The 19,009-nt window shown below is 32.3% G+C and overlaps 2 protein-coding genes and 1 long non-coding RNA gene across 6 annotated transcripts in view; 1 reads left to right on the forward strand and 2 right to left on the reverse strand.

Annotated features, from left to right (window-relative positions):
• The first annotated feature begins 1,718 nt into the window (after positions 1–1,718).
• LOC145306735 (uncharacterized) overlaps positions 1,719–19,009 on the forward strand; it is a 36,730-nt gene continuing 19,439 nt past the window's right edge. For all 3 annotated transcript variants that reach the window (XM_080149015.1, XM_080149017.1, XM_080149016.1), the window contains exons 1-4: positions 1,719–1,814; positions 2,264–2,298; positions 2,560–2,636; positions 3,163–3,198. In XM_080149015.1, the coding sequence (XP_080005141.1) occupies positions 1,745–1,814; positions 2,264–2,298; positions 2,560–2,636; positions 3,163–3,198 (218 nt within the window). In that variant the 5' untranslated portion in view covers positions 1,719–1,744. The remainder of the gene's footprint in view (positions 1,815–2,263; positions 2,299–2,559; positions 2,637–3,162; positions 3,199–19,009) is intronic.
• Positions 4,392–8,052, reverse strand: LOC145307508 (uncharacterized). Its single transcript, XM_080149964.1, has 6 exons — positions 8,027–8,052; positions 7,855–7,974; positions 7,575–7,644; positions 7,090–7,144; positions 6,229–6,300; positions 4,392–4,498 (listed from the first exon to the last, which is right to left on the reverse strand). Exons 1-6 carry the CDS (start codon positions 8,050–8,052, stop codon positions 4,410–4,412), a joined length of 432 nt encoding a protein of 143 aa, XP_080006090.1. The 3' UTR covers positions 4,392–4,409.
• Positions 8,117–11,455, reverse strand: LOC145307252 (uncharacterized). 2 transcript variants are annotated; one of them, XR_013875368.1, is made up of 3 exons: positions 11,176–11,455; positions 9,403–9,459; positions 8,117–8,185 (listed from the first exon to the last, which is right to left on the reverse strand). It is a non-coding gene; the product is annotated as an uncharacterized LOC145307252 (long non-coding RNA). The 2 variants fall into 2 exon arrangements; XR_013875369.1 differs by lacking the exon at positions 8,117–8,185 and adding an exon at positions 8,596–8,641.

Genomic DNA, 19,009 nt, shown 5'->3' on the forward strand with positions numbered 1-19,009 from the left:
TTAGAACTAAAAAAAATTATGTATAGTATTGGGCTAATAGTAGCTGATTATCCACGAATTCCCCAATAGTAGCTGAGTATCCACGAATTCCCCAATAGTAGCTGAGTATCCACGCGTATTTCCCATGAGTAGTTGAATATCCACACTAGTTTAATATTGGTATTTTCAAAAGCAAATCTTATCTACATCTCTTGTCCATTATCAATATGAAATAAGGTACATGATTTCAACATGATTGACTACAGGACTTACAATTTTTTAGGATTGATTAATGAGATGCTTTGCTCATAAAATTTTACCTTGTTGTTCTATGAATCATTATGCCAAAAATTAGATAATTACACCATTTAAAAACTAGTTGTGAAAAAGTTAAAATTAACACTTTTTATTGAAAGTTTTTGTAAATATGATAGATTTGCTATGCTCTTTATATTATGCTTTAAAGGAATCATAATGCCAAGTTTAAAACTAATAGGACCTTTCTAAAATTCCAGAAATTCTAAAGGACATACCCACATACCCTTAAATAGAAAAGCTTAACTTTTGAAAATGATCTACAGGGCTAAAAAATCATTTTGTTATAAATGGTCATATTGTGGTATGCGGCAGCTTTGGACCATGCAGAAACCAAGACATTATAGTGATGCTACGCACCTAGCTAAATCCTGTTATTCTACAATTACAAAGCCACTGAAAATATGTCAGATAACGGTACTGATTTCATCTCTCAGTTGTCCTGCAAATGGAGGGAGGGGTGTTACCCCTCCCTCTCCCATCTTAAGCACCGGAACCTTCCCCTTCAACCACCAAGTTATCAGCACCACCTCAACCCTGAGGATAAAGGATCTAAACCTGCCCTCACCTAATATAATCACCCCCACACAGACTGTTGTTGTCACAAGTAATCATCAAACCTTCCCTCTTTAGTACCCAGACCTACCACTCAACCCCTCTATGCTTATCTACCTATTGTGCTGCTCCATGGGCTATCCTGCCTGCCCCAGACAGGGATAGCCATCTACCTAACCATTGCAATTATCTATGTTTTACTGTATGATTTATCTTTAACTATCTTTATTCCTAATCCATATGTATTTATATTATGGTTAACTGTATTCTTAATTCCCCCCACCCTTTCCAGGGATGGGGGACCATGATTGCCCAAACTGACCATTGTATATGTATTACAATGCTTTTATGTTATGATTATTTATTCCTATCCATTGTAGTTAATGTTTGTTGTATATAGCTTTAGTATCCTTTAAACCTTCAATAAAGTGACAACTGAAATAGATGTTGATTCTTGTCTAGTGAATGCTAGAGAAGCGTAGCTTCTCTATAGTAAGGTGTCCACGTCTGTTCACACTGCCGTAGTCTTTATTCGAACTCTGGTGTCTGCCATTTACCCTAGGCGGATACCACAATATAATACTAAAGCAACGATTACAGAGATGATGTGAAGAAAAGCTTTGCTTATATTTATATATCACGTGAAAAAAAATCTGAAATTTTATAAAACTTGTTTTTTCCCAATAGTATCTGAATATCCTCGTGGATACTCAGCTACTATTTCAACAAATTTATTTACAATTTTGTTTCGACATTTATATCTTAATTATTCAGTTCTGACACTCTACAAGCATTAATGTTCGTTTGTCCTACCGTTTCAGAACTTTGATTTTTTTGATGTTGTCATCCTCGTTTTTTTTGTTTTTGTTTTTCAGGGTAAAAATAGTTTACAAAAATGGAGCTTGAACAACAAACAAAAAAAGTGAAAAAAACAAAGCCAAAAAAATCTCAAAAAGAATTGCAAGGCAAAAAATCCCATTATCATTCTTTCTATTTTGTGTGTGTGTATGTCGGTGTTTGTGTGTGTGTGTGTTTATGTGTTTGTGTATATATGTGTGTTTACGTGTGTGTGTGTGTGTGTGCGTGTGTATGTGTGTGTGCGTGTGTGTGTATGTGTATATACGTGTGTGTGTAAATATGTCCGTACGTCTGTACCGGATAGTTTTTCGTAGTTTAATCATGTCAATTCTTTTTTGATACTTTGCATCTTAAAAATTTAAACAACTATTATAGTTATTTATCTATTATAGACAGCGTTTTCCATTAAAAACAGTACCTACTGCAATAGGAGTTTGTTTTAGATTTTATAGATAGGTCTTTAACCTAAAGCAAAGTCCCCTAAAAGAGGCCATTTTTAATAATTAGTAGGAACAAACAAACGGATAAATTGTGATTTTTAAAATTTAAAAACTAGATGCTGTGCCCGCCCATATTCTAAATATTGTTATGGTAAGTTGTTTAGTTCATTTCTCTTACAAATTTACAAAATCTTCCAAATTCTTACAAAATCTTCCAAATTCTCACAATATGTTCCAAATTCTCACAAAATCTTCCAAATTCTCACAATATGTTCCAAATTCTTACAAAATCTTCATAATCTCTCTCTCTCTCTCTCTCTCTCTCTCTCTCTCTCTCTCTCTCTCTCTCTCTCTCTCTCTCTCTCTCTCTCTCTCTCTCTCTCTCTCTCTCTCCATTTATCTCTTATAACAGGGAGTTGATCAGAAGGCCAAGAGGAGAAAGAAGAAAGAACAGGAAGAGCAGGGTATGGACTCCATTGCTCTTATTAGGTAAATATTTCAATCTACCAATCTATCTAGTGATCTTTTTATCAATCTATCCATCTATCTATCTATCTATATATCGATCTATGTATAGATCTATGTATCGATCTATGTATCGATCTATGTAGCGATCTATGTATCAATCTATGTATCAATATATCTATCAATCTGTTGATCTATCTATCTATCAATCTATCTATCAATTTATCTATCAATCTATCTTTCAATCTATCTATCAATTTATCTATCAATCTATCTTTCAATCTATCTATTAATCTATCTATTGATCTTTCAATGGATCTATATATCAATCTATCTATTCTTCTATCAATCTATCTATCGATCTATCTATCAATCTATCTACCTATCTATCTACCGATCTATCTATCTATCGATCTATCTATCAATCTGTCTATCGATCTATCTATCGATATATCTATGTATCTATCTATCAATTTATCTATCAATCTATCTATTAATCTATCTATCAATCTATCTATCAATCTATCTATCTATCAATGTATATATTCAGGAACATGATGTCCAGTGTAAGAGTCAAATATGAGCTCAGGAATTGTACAAACTCAATTTTAAAATGTGAATGAATGAATTTAATCCAGAACTAATGTCTGTAAAGTTATGTAGAATATACAAGTAGATTTTCTTGTCATTTATTGGTCAGTTCTTCTGGAGGGGATGGTGTAAATGGGATGGGTTGGATCATTATTTAGCATGATACAAGTTTTATTTTATTGGAGTACATAATAATCTGGTGAAAGATCATATATATTTTAAATCTATTTGTCTGTAATTTTTTTTTTTTTTGGGGGGGGGGGGAAAGAATTATATATTAAATAAGACCTTGTGCTGTACCTGTCTTTTAGAGGTTATCCAGTTTCGATTTCTCCAATTTAAATCAAACCTGGGGATCTAAAGGGATAAGACAATGGCCGATAAATCTATGTACATCCTCTTTGATGATATACAAGTTTACCCTTTTGATGGATTACAATTAGTTGGACACTTAATTAAACGAACCAATCAATAAAAATACACTAAAAGTACCCAAAATTGTTAAGCTAATCAATAAAATACTTTTGGGACTAGAAATATAAACAGCCCAAAGTCCCCTCTCTCGAACCCAGTAAAAATTAATAATTAACCAATGCGAGACCGCTATATATTTTACCTTTGGTCAATTACAGTGAATACTGGCTTCTCATTGGTTAATTGTTATTTTTTTCTGACGTCATAGTTCGACACTTTTACGAGGTTCCCCTCTCTCCCTAACAATCCTCTACAAATTCAGGATAATTAACAATTTTAGAGTGTCAGAACTAAATAAGAAGAATATAATAATTATTATTTTTTTTGTAAAATTGCTAAAATACAGGATATTGTTTAAAGACATACCTACATTTTTAGATTTTGATTATCAAGATGCTTCGCTTATAACATTATACCTTGATGTAATAGGAATCATTATTCCAAAAATCAGATTAATAGAATAATCATAATTTATAAAAAAAATGTTGTTAAAAAGGTTAAAACTCAACGTATTTCAAACAGACTTTTTGATAATGATTATAAAGTTTCTATGCTTTCTAAATAGTATCTAACTGTAGTAGGAATCATCATGCAAAGTTTGAAATCGATAGGACATTACTAACATGTCTGAATTAACTGAAAGAGCTAACCGTTACGGACGGACAGACGGATATTTTAAATTATAGAGTAGGTTTGATAATAAAAACACAAATTTTTACTTCTATTTATGTTTTATATAATTGTATCTATAAATCTTATAATTTCAAGAAATTGTAGCTCCATGAGATTTCTTTCAGATAATGGGACATTTTCATAAATACCTAAGAAATATATTCAATTATAAAAAGTAACATATTTTTACAGGGAGGGAAGGGACAATGGGCTGTTTATTACACTAGTCCCTAAAGTTTTATAATGGTTTTCTTATTTGTAAAGGCATAACAACTTTAGGGACTTTTAAATTTTGATTGGGTGGTTCATTTAGTTTAGCGCCCAAAGGTTTCAACAACTTATTATAATCTACAGAAGGGGTAATTATGTGCACCGTCATTGGGGATATATCAATTTATCGGCCATTCCTTGATTTTTACGGGAGAATTCCTCCACCCTCCTTTGGAAGAAATTAATTCTAAAAGTTTATTTACTTTTTCTTAAAGAAGTTGTATCAACTTTTTTTTTATAGCTAGCCAGTCCTTTTAGTAAGTAGTAGATGTAAAATTTTTCATAGAATTCAGATATGCAATCGGTTTTTTTGTAGACCTCTTATTTTTTAAGTAATTTAAGTTTTAAAAAAAAAAATTAAGTCGATTTTAAGGTACTAAAATGCAACAAAAAAAGAAAGAAAATGGCCATTATGAACAAAAATAGTAAGATCTTTAATTTGACACCTTACTTTTTCAATTCTGTCAGGTAATTATTGAAAAAATCGATTTTTTTAAACCCACGAGAATAAAAACTTTGAACTCAATTTTATCATTTCACAAGTAAAAAAATATGGGTTCATATATACCTTTAGAATCAGAAAAATATAACGAATCCATTGTAAGCAAAATTGAAAAAAAAAGTTTACAATATAGTATATAAACTACAATAAAAGGAATTATATGAAAATATCATATTATATTGTACAGGCAACGTCTTAACTTTTGAATTGGGTATAAAAATGGGAAGGGGGTATAGAGGGGGGTAAAGAGGGGGTAAAAAAGGGAAGACGATAGTGTTGCCAGAACAAAAAATACAATTGGCCATTTTTATATTTTTTTATTTTTTTACTTTTTTTCAATTTTGCTTACAATGGATTCGTAATATTTTTCTGATTCTAAAGGTATATATGAACTCATGTTTTTTATGTCTGTTTGAGAAAATATTTAGGTCTAAAGTTTTTATTAAACCGAGGTTAAAAAAATAGATTTTTTTCAATAATTACTGAACAGAATTTTAAAAGTAAGGTGTCAAATTAAAGATCTTACTATTTTTGTTCTTACTGGCCATTTTCTTCTTTTATTTTGTTGCGTTTTAGTACCTTAAAACCGACCTAATTATTTTTAAAAAAAACTTAAATTACTTAAAAAATAAGAGGTCTACAAAAAAACCGATTGCATATCTGAATTCTATGAAAAATTTTACATCTACTACTTACTAAAAGAACCGGCTAGCCATAAAAAAAAGTTGATACACCTTCTTTGACAGACAAACCAAAAAACAGAAGGACCTACAGAAGATGGACAAACAGATAGACAGATGGACATACATACAGACGGACAGACAGACGTGAGGACAGATAGAAGGACCGACAGACAGATGGAAAAACATATGGACAAAAAGTTGGCAGACGGAAGGACAGACAGATGGACAAACTGATGTATAGACGAAAAGACAGATGGACAGACAGACAGACATATAGACAGAAAGAAGGACCGACAGACAGATGGACAAATTGACGAACAGATAGATAGACAGTTGGATAGACAGACAGACAGACATACATCCGGACAAACAGTCAGGCAGACAGACATTGCAAATTATTGAGTAGCTTTCGTTTTAAAAATACCATTTTTAGACTCTGTAGTTGATTCTTCTTTTTTGTTGCCCAATTTCTGATTTTTCATCAAAATTTTCTTCCCTAAAAAGATACATAAACTGCAATGCTTCTGGTAACGAATATCTCCAAAAATCTATGAATTTTTAAAGGCTGCTCGCTGCCAAACAGCTAAACGTATATATCATGCCCGCACACCGTTTAAGGCGGCATAAGAAGGCCTACAATTAAACTGGAACAGTCAAGATCAAATGATACACAGAGAAAGCGTCACCGCAGAAAAACGCGTATAACAAGTTTTTTTTGTGAATTTATGTGCACTGCGTGATAATTGTGCATTATTGATTAATGACTATTTTAGATTATTTGTAGGCCTTCTTTTGTATGCTAAAATTTTAATTCATTTGGCCGTTAAAAGCCTTCATAGATTTTTAGAAATATTTATTCCTAGGAATATTTTACCGTGAATTGCACTTACGACTCAAATAAACTAAAGATAGGAATACCTGAGAATAACTAAGAAACTTTATAAGTATACATAACTAAAAGCTTTCCTAAGAATTACGTTAGAAAATCGCATTATTTATCCATGCGTCCGTCTGTCCGTCCGTCAGCCTGTTTATTACACTAGTCTCCAAAGTTTTATAATAACATTTTCTTATTCATTGGCTCAACAACTTTGGGAACTTTTTCATTGGTTGGTTCATTAAGTTGTGTGTCTAAAAGTTTTAACTACTACTTGGGGGTAATTTTTAACATCATCATAGGGACTGTACATTATTTTCTTGGCCATTGTCTTATCCTTTAGATCCTTAAAAATATCAATCCTATTCAATGTTCAACAAGTCACTTTTTTGAAAATTACCAGTTTACCTTTAAATGTAGCCGGATGACCGCTTTGTTTCCAAGAATTGATAAAAGGAATTGCCTTAACAATATACATAATATATTTAGATGGTCCATCTGACCCCAAAAAAATTCGTCAAACTTAAAAAAGAGATTCCTATAGCAGACAAACAGGTCTTTGTCTTTCTTTACTTTCATTTAATCAAGCTTTTTTTTTGGGGGGGGGGGGGTGGGTTAACCATCACAGGACCAGTAGGTATATCTCTTAAGAGAAAAGCCCAATCGGTTCAGTGGTTACTGAGATCTTAAGCTGCAGACAGACCGACATTATTCTACTTTGTATTATAGATAGGATAGGAGAGTAACCATTTAAAAATAAAACTCTGATATATTCAAAGCCAGTAATTTCATGTAGTGTTGAAAATAAATTACTTTTACTTACTAAGTGACAGACATACATAAGGACACACCTTAATTTAAGAGTAGCTATGCTAATGTTAAAAAAACCTTACTTTATGCAAATGAAAATCTGATATTACTAAAATTTTCTCCAAAACATCTCTGTTATAGCCACAAAAATTTCTAAAATAAAAATAGGACCTAAAATGCAACCTTGAAGCACTCCTCTAACTAAAGGGTGTTAAAAAAAAAACAATTTTTTCAATATAAACCGTACAGTTTTGGTCAGTTTTGGCCCAATGTCCCTTATCTTTTTAATAACTATTTGACAATCTGAAGAAAAACACACACACACACCGACCCACACAAACAAATACACACACACACACAAACCTGAAGAGGCATGCCTTGGCGCTGATCTGGTCCTCGAAGGTAAAGTTGTTGTCAGAAATAAAAATAGATTTTAGCTTCTGCTTTGTGCCACCTTCACCAAAGAATTTGCCAATTTTTTCCCTGAAAAAAATATGGTGAGGTTAAGATTGGGATTTAAAAATTTGGTATTAACTTTAAGATTTTTATTTTAGTATACATGAAAAACTGATTCTAATCCAGCGGATATTAATTGGTTTTCAAGTCATACTGGAAAAATAAAAACTTACTCAGAATCAAAATATTTACTGGCTTCTGTGATGATTGATAAGGGCTTAGAATCTGTCTCAATGACCTAAAACCAAGTTTTATAAGAGGTTTTTTGAGATTGATAGTTTTTGAGATAGTTGTTTTGTGAGATAGGTGTTTTCTAAGACAGGTGTTGTCTAAGACAGAGGTGTTTTCTTAACTAGGCAATTTTTGAGATGGGCGATTTTGAGATATTTATCAGCCTCTGTTATGACCGATAAGGGATTCAAATCTGTCTTATTTACCTACCAACAAGTTTTATAAGATGTTTATTGAGACAGGCATTTTTTGAGATTGATATTTTTGAGATAGGCGTTTTATGGTGTTTTCTTAGACAGGCATTTCTTAACTAGTTATTAGCTGAGACTGGCTTTACGATTTTTTGAACTACTCAATTTTTGAGACAGTCCTTTTTAAGATTGGCGTTTTTTAAGATATGTTTTTTTTTATATTTATTGGCTTCTGTGATGACCGATAAGGGCTTAGAATCTGTCTCAATCACCTAAAAACAAATTTTTAAAAGGTTTTTTGAGATTGATAGTTTTTGAGATAGGCGTTTTGTGAGATAGGTGTTTTCTAAGACAGGTGTTGTCTAAGACAGAGGTGTTTAAATAGTTATTATCTGAGACAGGAGATTTTTTGAACTAGGCAATTATTGACAGACATTTTTTGAGATAGGCGTTTTGTGAGATAGGTGTTTTCTAAGACAGGTGTTGTCTAAGACAGAGGTGTTTTCTTAACTAGTTATTATCTGAGACAGGCGATTTTTTGAACTAGGCAATTTTTGAGACAGTCGTTTTTTGAGATGGGCGATTTTGAGATATTTATCGTCATCTTTTAGGATTGATAAGGGCTTATAATCTGTCTAAATTACCTAAAACAAGTTTTATAAGATGTTTTTTTGAAAAAGGCAATTTTGAGTTGGATATAATTTTTTAGATAGGAAATTTTTGAGACATTTGATTGCATGACCTTTGTCTGAGAAGTCCCAACTTGGTAATGAGTTGCACCTGTTTATGGGCACAGGCATTCCACCTACTCTTACTATTTATGTTTATCTCCTGACATAGCAGCAGTAAAAACCATTTTTAACATATTCAATTATGATGCGCTAGATGTTGAGCCCTGATCGCGGGTTAATAAAGCCCCTATAAAGAAGTATTTTATTGTATTTGAACAATAAACGTTTCTTGGGATAGGCGTTTTTTTGAGATGGGCGTTTTCTGAGATGGGCGTTTTTTGAGATGACCCAATAAAACTTACTTTCTGTTTAAGATCACTGTCCCACGCACTGTACCAGTTATCCAAAGTTATCCTGGCCTAAACAAAACAAGGATAACAACTAGGGTTGGGCCGGATACTTTTTTGGGCAGATACCGGATATCTGGCAAGATATCTGGCAAAGAAGTCTGCCAGATATCCGGTATCTGGATAGTTTCAATGTGCGGTATCCGGCCGGATATTTTAAAAGGCCGGATATCCAGCCAAACCCTAATGATAAGATCAATAAAACAAAGACATTCAAACAAATGATAAAGTTTAATATTAAAATTGAAGAATCTCTATTGTCCTAAAAATGTATGCTATTTTTCAACAAATTCATATAAATATTAGTTTAGACTTATACACTATTATTCTGCTTATTAAGTTCTGACACTCTATACAAGTGTTAATGTTCTTTTGATATCAGACCTTTGATTTTATGGATGTTGTCATCCTTGTTATACTTAGACATTCAAACAAATGAACAAGGTTTAATATTAAAATTGAAGAATTTCTATAATTCTAAAAAAGTATGTACTATTTTTCAACAAACTCATATCAAATTTAGTTTAGACTTACAAACTAATATTCTGCTTATTAAGTTCTGACACTCTATACAAGTGTTAATGTTCCTTATGATATTAGAGCTTTGGTTTTATGAATGTTGTCATCCTTGTTATACTTACATAAGACATTCAAACAAATGAACAAGGTTTAATATTAAAATTGAAGAATTTCTATAATTCTAGAAATTTATGCTATTTTCAACAAATTCATATAGAATTTAGTTTAGATTTACAAACTAATATTCTGCTCATTAAGTTCTGACACTCTATACAAGTGTTAATGATCTTTTGATATCAGACCTTTGCTTTTATGGATGTTGTCATCCTTGTTAAACTTAGACATTCAAACAAATGAACAAGGTTTAATATTAAAATTGAAGAATTTCTATAATTCTAAAAATTTATGCTATTTTCAACAAATTTATATCAAATTTAGTTTAGAGTTACAAACTAATATTCTGCATATTAAGTTCTGACACTCTATACAAGTGTTAATGTTCCTTATGATATTAGAGCTTTGCTTTTATGAATGTTGTCATCCTTCTTATACTTATATAAGACATTCAAACAAATGAACAAGGTTTAATAATATAATTGAAGAATCTCTATAATCCTAAAAATGTATGCTATTTTTCAACAAATTCATATCAAATTTAGTTTAGACTTATACACTAATATTCTGCTTATTAAGTTCTGACACTCTATACAATTGTTAATGTTCTTTTGATATCAGACCTTTGCTTTTATGGATGTTGTCATCCTTGTTATACTTAGACATTCAAACAAATGAACAAGGTTTAATATTAAAATTGAAGAATTTCTATAATTCTAAAAATTTATGCTATTTTCAACAAATTCATATAGAATTTAGTTTAGAGTTACAAACTAATATTCTGCTTATTAAGTTCTGACACGCTATACAAGTGTTAATGATCTTTTGATATAAAAGCTTTGCTTTTATGGATGTTGTCATCCTTGTTATACTTACATAAGACATTCAAACAAATGAACAAGGTTTAATAATATAATTGAAGAATCTCTATAATCCTAAAAATGTATGCTATTTTTCAACAAATTCATATAGAAATAGTTTAGACTTACAAACTAATATTCTGCTTATTAAGTTCTGGCACTCTATACAAGTGTTAATGTTCTTTTGATATTAGAGCTTTGCTTTTATGGATGTTGTCATCCTTGTTATACTTACAACTTGAGCAGGCATACTGAGAAGATACTGGGATACAAATTCCTTCAAATTTGGATATTTTAAAGTAACACAGTAAGAATCATAATTTAGTTTCATAAATGATGACAATATTCATAAGTAGTAAAGCACAAAATCAAGAATATAACCTGCAAAGTGAGTTACAGAGTCATTGGTAACCCGTAAACGTGGCTCAACACGTAGTGCATATGCTTATTGTTGGGGAGGTGATAGGTTCGAATCTCAGCTTAAGGTGACAAAAAATATCTTTCAAAGTGTTTTTTCTAATGTAAAAAATAAAGTGGTGCACTTTGAGAATTAATTTTAGTTGCTTGATGATGCTGTCTAATATGGTGCAAAAAATGGGGACAAATTTCAAATTGTTTTGGCGTGTGACGTCATACCCCCATCTCTTATGTAGGGGGTTTCTTTCCTCCTTCCCTTTTCTTTCCCCTCACTTGTGACGTAAATAAACAGCCCCGTCAAATCAATTTGAAATTTGTCCCAATTTTTTGCACCATTTTAGACAGCATCTTGCTTGATAATCCTGGTTTCCTATTTCCTTTAAGTGCCTAAAAGTATTGTATTATAAACAGCTTTCCGCGGATATAAAAATGTACAATTATAAGATTAAAACTAGTTTTTTTTTAGCCCCAAGGTGCCGAAGGCACGGGCTAAAAAGCTGGATATAATACGATGCTAGATATAGTTTTTTCGTATGTATGAGAACCGGTTCCTATCCACCGGATTCAAATGAATACAAGAAAATATATTGTACCATTATTAAATATTTGAAGCATGCTTATTGGAATGTACAATTTAAAAAAAATCCTATTGGGATAAGAAAGAATCATTTACGTACAGACAGACAAATGATAAGTCCCTAGTCAAAGAATAGGTGCGCTATTTAAAATATTCAAATTTATTCCTTCACTTCATTTGTGGAGATTATTTCACCACGTGGCAAGGTCTGAAAAAAAATACAAGCACTATATTATCAGGAGGGGAGGGGACATTAGACAGTAAATTACATTTGGTAACCAAAGTTTAAAATCTTTCAGTACCTTTATGATCTAAATTAAAAGTGCCCAAGTATATAATATCCATGGCTGTCAAACTACTTTTAGCTTTATTTATCACCTTTAGGGATGTACATCTGTTCATCTCTCTACATATTTTTACCCAAATCACTGCATTTTACAAATTTAGCGGCATTCTGTGCTAGCTCCCAAATAAGGAAAATTAGCCAAAATAGGCAAAGTTGCACTAGTTTGAGTACCCAAAGTCCAAAAGTATAAGTTGCGCTAGTTCTAGTACCTAAAGTCCAAGATTATGAATTTGCATTAATTCTACCTGAATCATTTCATTTTACAAATTTAGCGGCATTCTGCGCTAGCTCCCAAACAATGGAAATTAGCCAAAATAAGCAACGTTGCGCTAGTTCTAGAACTTAAAGTCCAAGAGTTTGAATTTGCATTAATTTTACCTGAATTGCTGCATTTTACAAATTTCACGGCATTCTGTGCTATCTCCAAAATATTGAAAATCAGTCAAAATAAGCTAAATTGCACTAGTTTGAGAACTCAAAGTCCAAAAGTTTGAATTTGCATTAATTTCACCTGAATTGCTGTCAGATTAGTTGGGTTGGCACTATCTCCTTCGTCATCGCTTATTTCACTGAAATATCATTTTCTTGAGTAGTGCAGCAATAGTTCTAGTTCTAGTTCTAGTAGCAAAGTGTCTCAGAAATCAGTCATGTGACGTCATAAAAATGTTTGTTTATCAATCTTTTTTTAGGGGGTTTTCTTTCCCACTTATCCTCTCATCTCCCTCATTTTTATAACGTCACATGGATGATTTTTGAGACACTTTGTCCAGTTACAACTTTAAAAATTCTATTCACTAGTGCTATGCCCCTACCAAGTAAAGTGCAATAAGATATCCTAAAACCATTCTAAGATAAAAATTAAAGAAAAATAATTTATAACCATTTTGGGACAATTTGGCAACAATAGATAATACTTATTGGTCAGTTCGTTCATTCCGTAGAAGGGGAGGGGATAAGGTAAAGGGTGTGGATGGGGGCAGGGAGGGAGAGGACATTGGGATGTTTTTTATTACACTAGTCCCCATAGTTTTATATTAATAATTTGTTGGTTTAACAACTTTGGGGGGACTTATAGTGTATTTACACCACTAATTTTAATCTACAGAAGGAGTAATTTTGTGTATTATCATTAGGGATGTACATCACATTATCGGCCATTGTCTTATCCCTTTAGACCCCTGGGATTTGGGGCTATTGTTATTTTAGCCTGCTGCATGTTTCACTTTATTAGAGTACATGATAATCTGGTGTAAGATCCAAGTAATAACAAGGATGACAACATCCATAAAAGGGAAGCACTAAAACGGTAGGACAAACGGACATTAACACTTGTAGAGTGTCAGAACTGAATAATCAGAATACAAATGTATAAGAGTGGAAGCAAAATTGTAAGTAAATTTGTTGAAAAACTGCTTGATACAGGATAATGTTTATGGACATACTTTTATTTTTAGGACTATAATATTGTATTTTGTTGTCTCAGGAATCAATATACAAAAAATCAGATCAATCGAATAATTCGATCACTTAAAAATTTGTTGTTAAAAAGTAGAAAAATCAACATGTTTAAAATGGACATATGGACATTCTTGTAATAATTGTAGAGTTGCTACGCATTCTAAATCGTACCTAACTACTACAGTAATCATCATGCAGAGTTTGAAATCGATAGGACAATTCTATCATGCCTAAATTACCGAAAAAAAGCTATCCGTCTCTGACGTACGGACGGACGGACCCACCCTAATTATAGAAAAGCTAAGCTTTTAATAAATCCGCTCACCTGTCTACTTCATATCTGGAGCTTAACATTTTTACATACTTTTCAGCCACTAATCTGAGAAAAAATTGTAATTTCTCACATCGTTTTATAAACAGCTTTCCGAGGATATAAAAATGTATTAATATAGGATTTTTAAAATGGTTTTAATCTTATCATTGTACATTTTTACATTTATAGAAAACTGGACATAATACGATGCTGGACATAATTTTTCAGTATGGCTGAGAACCTGTTCTAATCCAGCGGATATTAATCGGTTTCTGAGCAATACTGGAAAAGGTTTTCTGAGTTTAAATACTTTTGGCGTAACGCATAGCACATCTGATCGTTGATAGGGATCTAAAGGGATAAGACAATGGACGATAAATTTATGAACATCCCCAATGCAATGATGCTATAGAAAATAACCCTTCTGAAGATAACAATTAGTGGTTGAAACGTGTAGACACTCAACTTAATCAACCAACCAATCAAAATCAATAAAAGTATCCAAAGTTATTAATCCAGCCAATATGAAAACGTAATTGTAAAACTTTGGGGAAGTTTAAAGGCTACTAACGGCCAAACGGTGGAACGTATAGATTAAGCTCGCACTTAATTTTAACTGACAAAAGAAGGCCTACATATAATCTGGAATAGTCATTTATCAATAATGCACAGTTATCTCGCAGTGCACATAAATGTGCGAAAAAAAGACTTATTTTGCGCGTTTTTTCTTCTGTGAAGCTTTCCCTGTGCATTTTGGCTTACAGATAATTTATAGGCAATCTTATGTCACTTAAAACGGTGTGCGGGCATGATATGTACAGGGTGTTTCAAATAAAACTGCGTTTTCCGGTTTTGGGAAACAACCAGTAGGAGTATGAAAAAATAATTATATATTCTTATTCTCTATAAAAATATGGATTTATTTTATAAAAGGTGTTTTTTAATATCTCTTAAAACATTAGCGCTTTTTAGAGCTTAAAGAATTCAAAATGTATGTGTGTTGCTTTATACTTGTAAACTTTAGGGCTATAACGTTCAACTAAATTCTTCATTTGACTTGAAAACCTTATTATAACATGCTCAAAGAAATATTCTAATAATTAAAATTAAAATTAATTTTAAAATGTTTATTTTTACAGAACAAATGATTAACTTTGTTCTTGCTTTAATTATGTTTCAATTTGCTAGTATTATAATAAAACCCATGTTCGTTCCTCACTCCTCCCCCTTTAATCTCCTAATCCCCTTTGATTGATGTATGACAGATTAACTCACATAACAAGTAATTAAAGAAAAAGCCTTTTTAGCGACAATTTGAATCAAGATAACTTTCTTATTTTTAAAGACATTGAAATGAAATAAAAAGTTACTTGTTTTATTCTTCAATGCGCACAGTATTATAAGAGATTCCTTACTAAAAATGACTTTGCCATAGAGAAATAGAAAAACTAAGAAAATATGTAAAAAATTTAGAATGGGGACATTGATTTAACCTTTTATTTCTTTAATATTGTACTTTACAACCTATATGTTGCAAAATAAATGAGTTATTTGATTATAATTGTTATCACAGTTTTAGCATCAGGCATTTTTACCCTACATATACCTGTCAGTACAGCCGCATTTTTAGAGATATCGAAAAAAAACCTTAAAAGTTTTGTACATTTTTACAGAGAATATGGACCTATAATTATTTTTTTCATGCTCCTTCTGGTTGATTCCCAAAACTGGAAAACGCAGTTTTTTTTAAACACATTGTACATTGAGCTGTTTGGCAGCTACCAGCCTTTAAAGTTCATAGATTTTTTGGAGATAATCGTTACCAGGAACATTTTTTTTGATTAAATTCAACTATTACTCTGTCAACTGAAGTTCTTCAACTGAAATAATAAAATTGGAACAAAATTATGTTTTACAGTATTGCTTCAAATCCGATCTATATCCGCTGGATTAGAACCGGTTCTCAGCAATATTAAAAAATCATATACAACATCGTTTTACAGACAAATTTCCACAAATATTAATATAAAAACATAAAGTCAATGCCAGTTTTGTTAGCCCGGGACTTTGGCCCTTCGGGATTAACAATACTGGCTTTAATGTTATAATTTTGCAATATCCGCGGAAAGCTGTCTATAATACAATATAATACAAATAACTATTATTCCCTAAATTATCAACAACAGTTCAGAATCAGGAGTAAGGTATAACCAACAAAAAAAATAAATCTAAAATAATATTTGGGGGGCAGGTGGTAAATGTCGTCAATTCTACGATATGTTGACCCCCAACGACAGCTGAAATTACGTATAGGTTTCGTGATTTTTTTCCCGAATTAATTTGGTTATTGGTATAAGCTGGTTCAGTATATTCAATGAAAAATATAATCAACAGCACTTTCACACAAAATACCTTTTTAAGCCCTTATACTCCCCCCCCCCCAAATTGAAAATAAGGTTGGGGAAAAGAGGGGGGGGGGGTTAGTAATTTGTTTGTTTGTTCATTACTTTGGGTCAAATTAGGTTAGGTTTTATAGGGTTGTGGATATCCCCACAGGGTTAGGGCCCCACATGTAGAGGCTCCGTAGTGATTAGTTATAGGGGAAAAAAATGAAGAGGGGAGGCAGAGGTATAAATACACCCCCCTCATTCTTACATTTTTAAATTTTTGGTGGTAGGTTTAAGTGTTACAGGGAGGGAGGGGACATTGGATTGTTTATTACACTGGTACCCAATGTTTTATAACCACGTTATCTTATTCGATAACACTTAAAAATTTGGTACTTTTATTGAATTTTGATTGGTTGCTGTCAAACTAGCAGAAGGAGTAATTTTGCGTATCATCAATGGGGATGTATACCACATTATCATCCATTGTCTTATCCCTTGAGATCCATGATATAATTAACATTTCATTGTCCCCTCCCTCCCTGACTACGGTATATTCCCTATAAAGTGTAACTGAACTAAATCTCCCCCCCCCCCCCCAACACTCCTCTAACTAAAGATCTCAATAACAGTCGAATAGTTTATTATGGTATCCAAAGTTTTTTCGCTTGCCTATAATCTTTATGGTCTTTTATTAAAACTTGATTGGGTGGTTCATACTAGTAGTGTTCAAACTTATCAACCAATAATTCAAATCTACAGAAGGAGTAATATTGTTTATCATCATTGGGGATGTATATCAGGGAGGGGGGGGGGGGGAGGGATAATTTCCAAATGTTAAAAATTGAATAATTCTTAAATATTCTAGGTCATATAAGTGAGGGATCCAAAGGGATAAGACAATGACCAATAAATTGATATACATCCCCAATGATGATACACAAAATTACCCTTTCTGTAGGTTACAATTAGAGGTTGAATCGTTTGAACACTCAACCAATCAATCAAAGTTCAATAATAGTCCACAAACGTAACTATAATACTTTGGTGACTCGTGTTATAAATAGCCCAATGTCCCCTCCCTCCCTGAATTTAAGTAGGTTATTTATTGTATTAAAGTAAAATAATGTTTGTTTGTCTGTTTTATAAGTAGGTCAAAATTTTAAGGGCAGCTGGTTTTACGCTATTATACAACTTTAAGATTCAGTTAAAACAAGGATGACAACATCCATAAGTTGCGAAGCACTTCAAATTTAAAATTAACAAACAGTCAAATTTAGTTATAGATGTTCAGATGTCAAAATGAAGAAAATATCCTTTATAAAATATATGTTTTTACGTCTTTTGTAGACTGACAGACGGACAGACGAATAAGACAATATAAAAACTAGATGCGCACCTGTCATTAAATTCTTTACCGAAAATTTCAGCTGTCTATCTTACATTGCAGCCGAGAAAATCACATTTCTCCCATAGCGTTATGGACTGACGGACTGACGTAAGGTCGGACGGACAGTCAAAGAAAATTATAGAGTAGCTTCGCTACCAAACAGAAATTGATATCCATAAATATGGCTGTTTATCCAAAATATTTGGTTGTCCCTAGCTTCTTATGGATGTTGTCATCCTGTATGGCCTTGTGATTTACTTTCAAATTTTCATTATTAGCAGGGAGGAAGGGAGGGGACATTGGACTGTTTTTTTTTTTACACTAGTCCCCAAAGTCTTAATAAGGTTTTCTTATTCGTTAGCTTAACAACTTTGGGGACTTTATTGAAATTTGATTTCGCTGGTTTCAAACTAGTAGAGTCCAAAATATTTGGAGATGTATATCAATTTATCTCTAGCCCCCAAAGTCTTAATAAGGTTTTCTTTAGGGTTGGGCCGGATATCCGGTGTGGCCGGATATCCGGCCATTTTCAATATCCGGCCGGATACCGGATATTGAAACTATCCGGCCGGATATCCGGCTATATAATTTTTTATACTTTACACCAAAAATCTCTGCTTTTTAAAATTTTTAATGGCTATAACTTTCTTATTATTGAAGCTAGAAGAACATTTTTTATCTTTATTTTTATCTTCATGTAAATTTATATAAGATTTCTGAAGAAATTTTTTTTGCTACTTTAATATATATGGTAATTTGGCCGGTTATCCGGCCGGATATCCGGTAATTTGGCCGGATAACCGGATATTTGCCGGATATCCGGCCGGATACCGGATATCCGGCATTTAAAATCAGCCGGATATCCGGTATCTGGTATCCGGCTAAAAATATATCCGGCCCAACCCTAGTTTTCTTATTCGTTAGCTTAACAACTTTGGGGACTTTTATTGAAATTTGATTGATTGGTTCAGTAAGTTGAGTGTCCAAACGTTTAAACCAATAATTGTAATGTAATTGTTTCAAACTAGTAGTTTGCACAATCTATAGAAGGGATAATTTTGGATATTAGTTAAATTTATCGTCCATTGTCTTATCCCTTAGGGTCCCTGAATATTGGATATTACTTAATTTTTTAAGGGAATATTAATAAAACAAGGATGACAACATCCATAAAAGCGAAG

The sequence above is a fragment of the Acartia tonsa genome, chromosome 15, assembly GCF_053477335.1.
Source record: "Acartia tonsa isolate MP-2025a chromosome 15, ASM5347733v1, whole genome shotgun sequence".
NCBI lineage: Eukaryota > Metazoa > Arthropoda > Copepoda > Calanoida > Acartiidae > Acartia > Acartia tonsa.

What these genes read in the sequence shown, in the direction of transcription:
- LOC145307508 (XM_080149964.1), bottom strand. Translation starts at nt 8,052, where the DNA reads ATGTATACTAAAATAAAAATCTTAAA. An exon ending in ACTAAAATAAAAATCTTAAA is followed by an intron (nt 7,975 to 8,026) that starts GTTAATACCAAA and finishes TATTTTTTTCAG; the next exon opens with GGAAAAAATTGGCAAATTCT. An exon ending in GCCAAGGCATGCCTCTTCAG is followed by an intron (nt 7,645 to 7,854) that starts GTTTGTGTGTGT and finishes TTTTTATTTTAG; the next exon opens with AAATTTTTGTGGCTATAACA.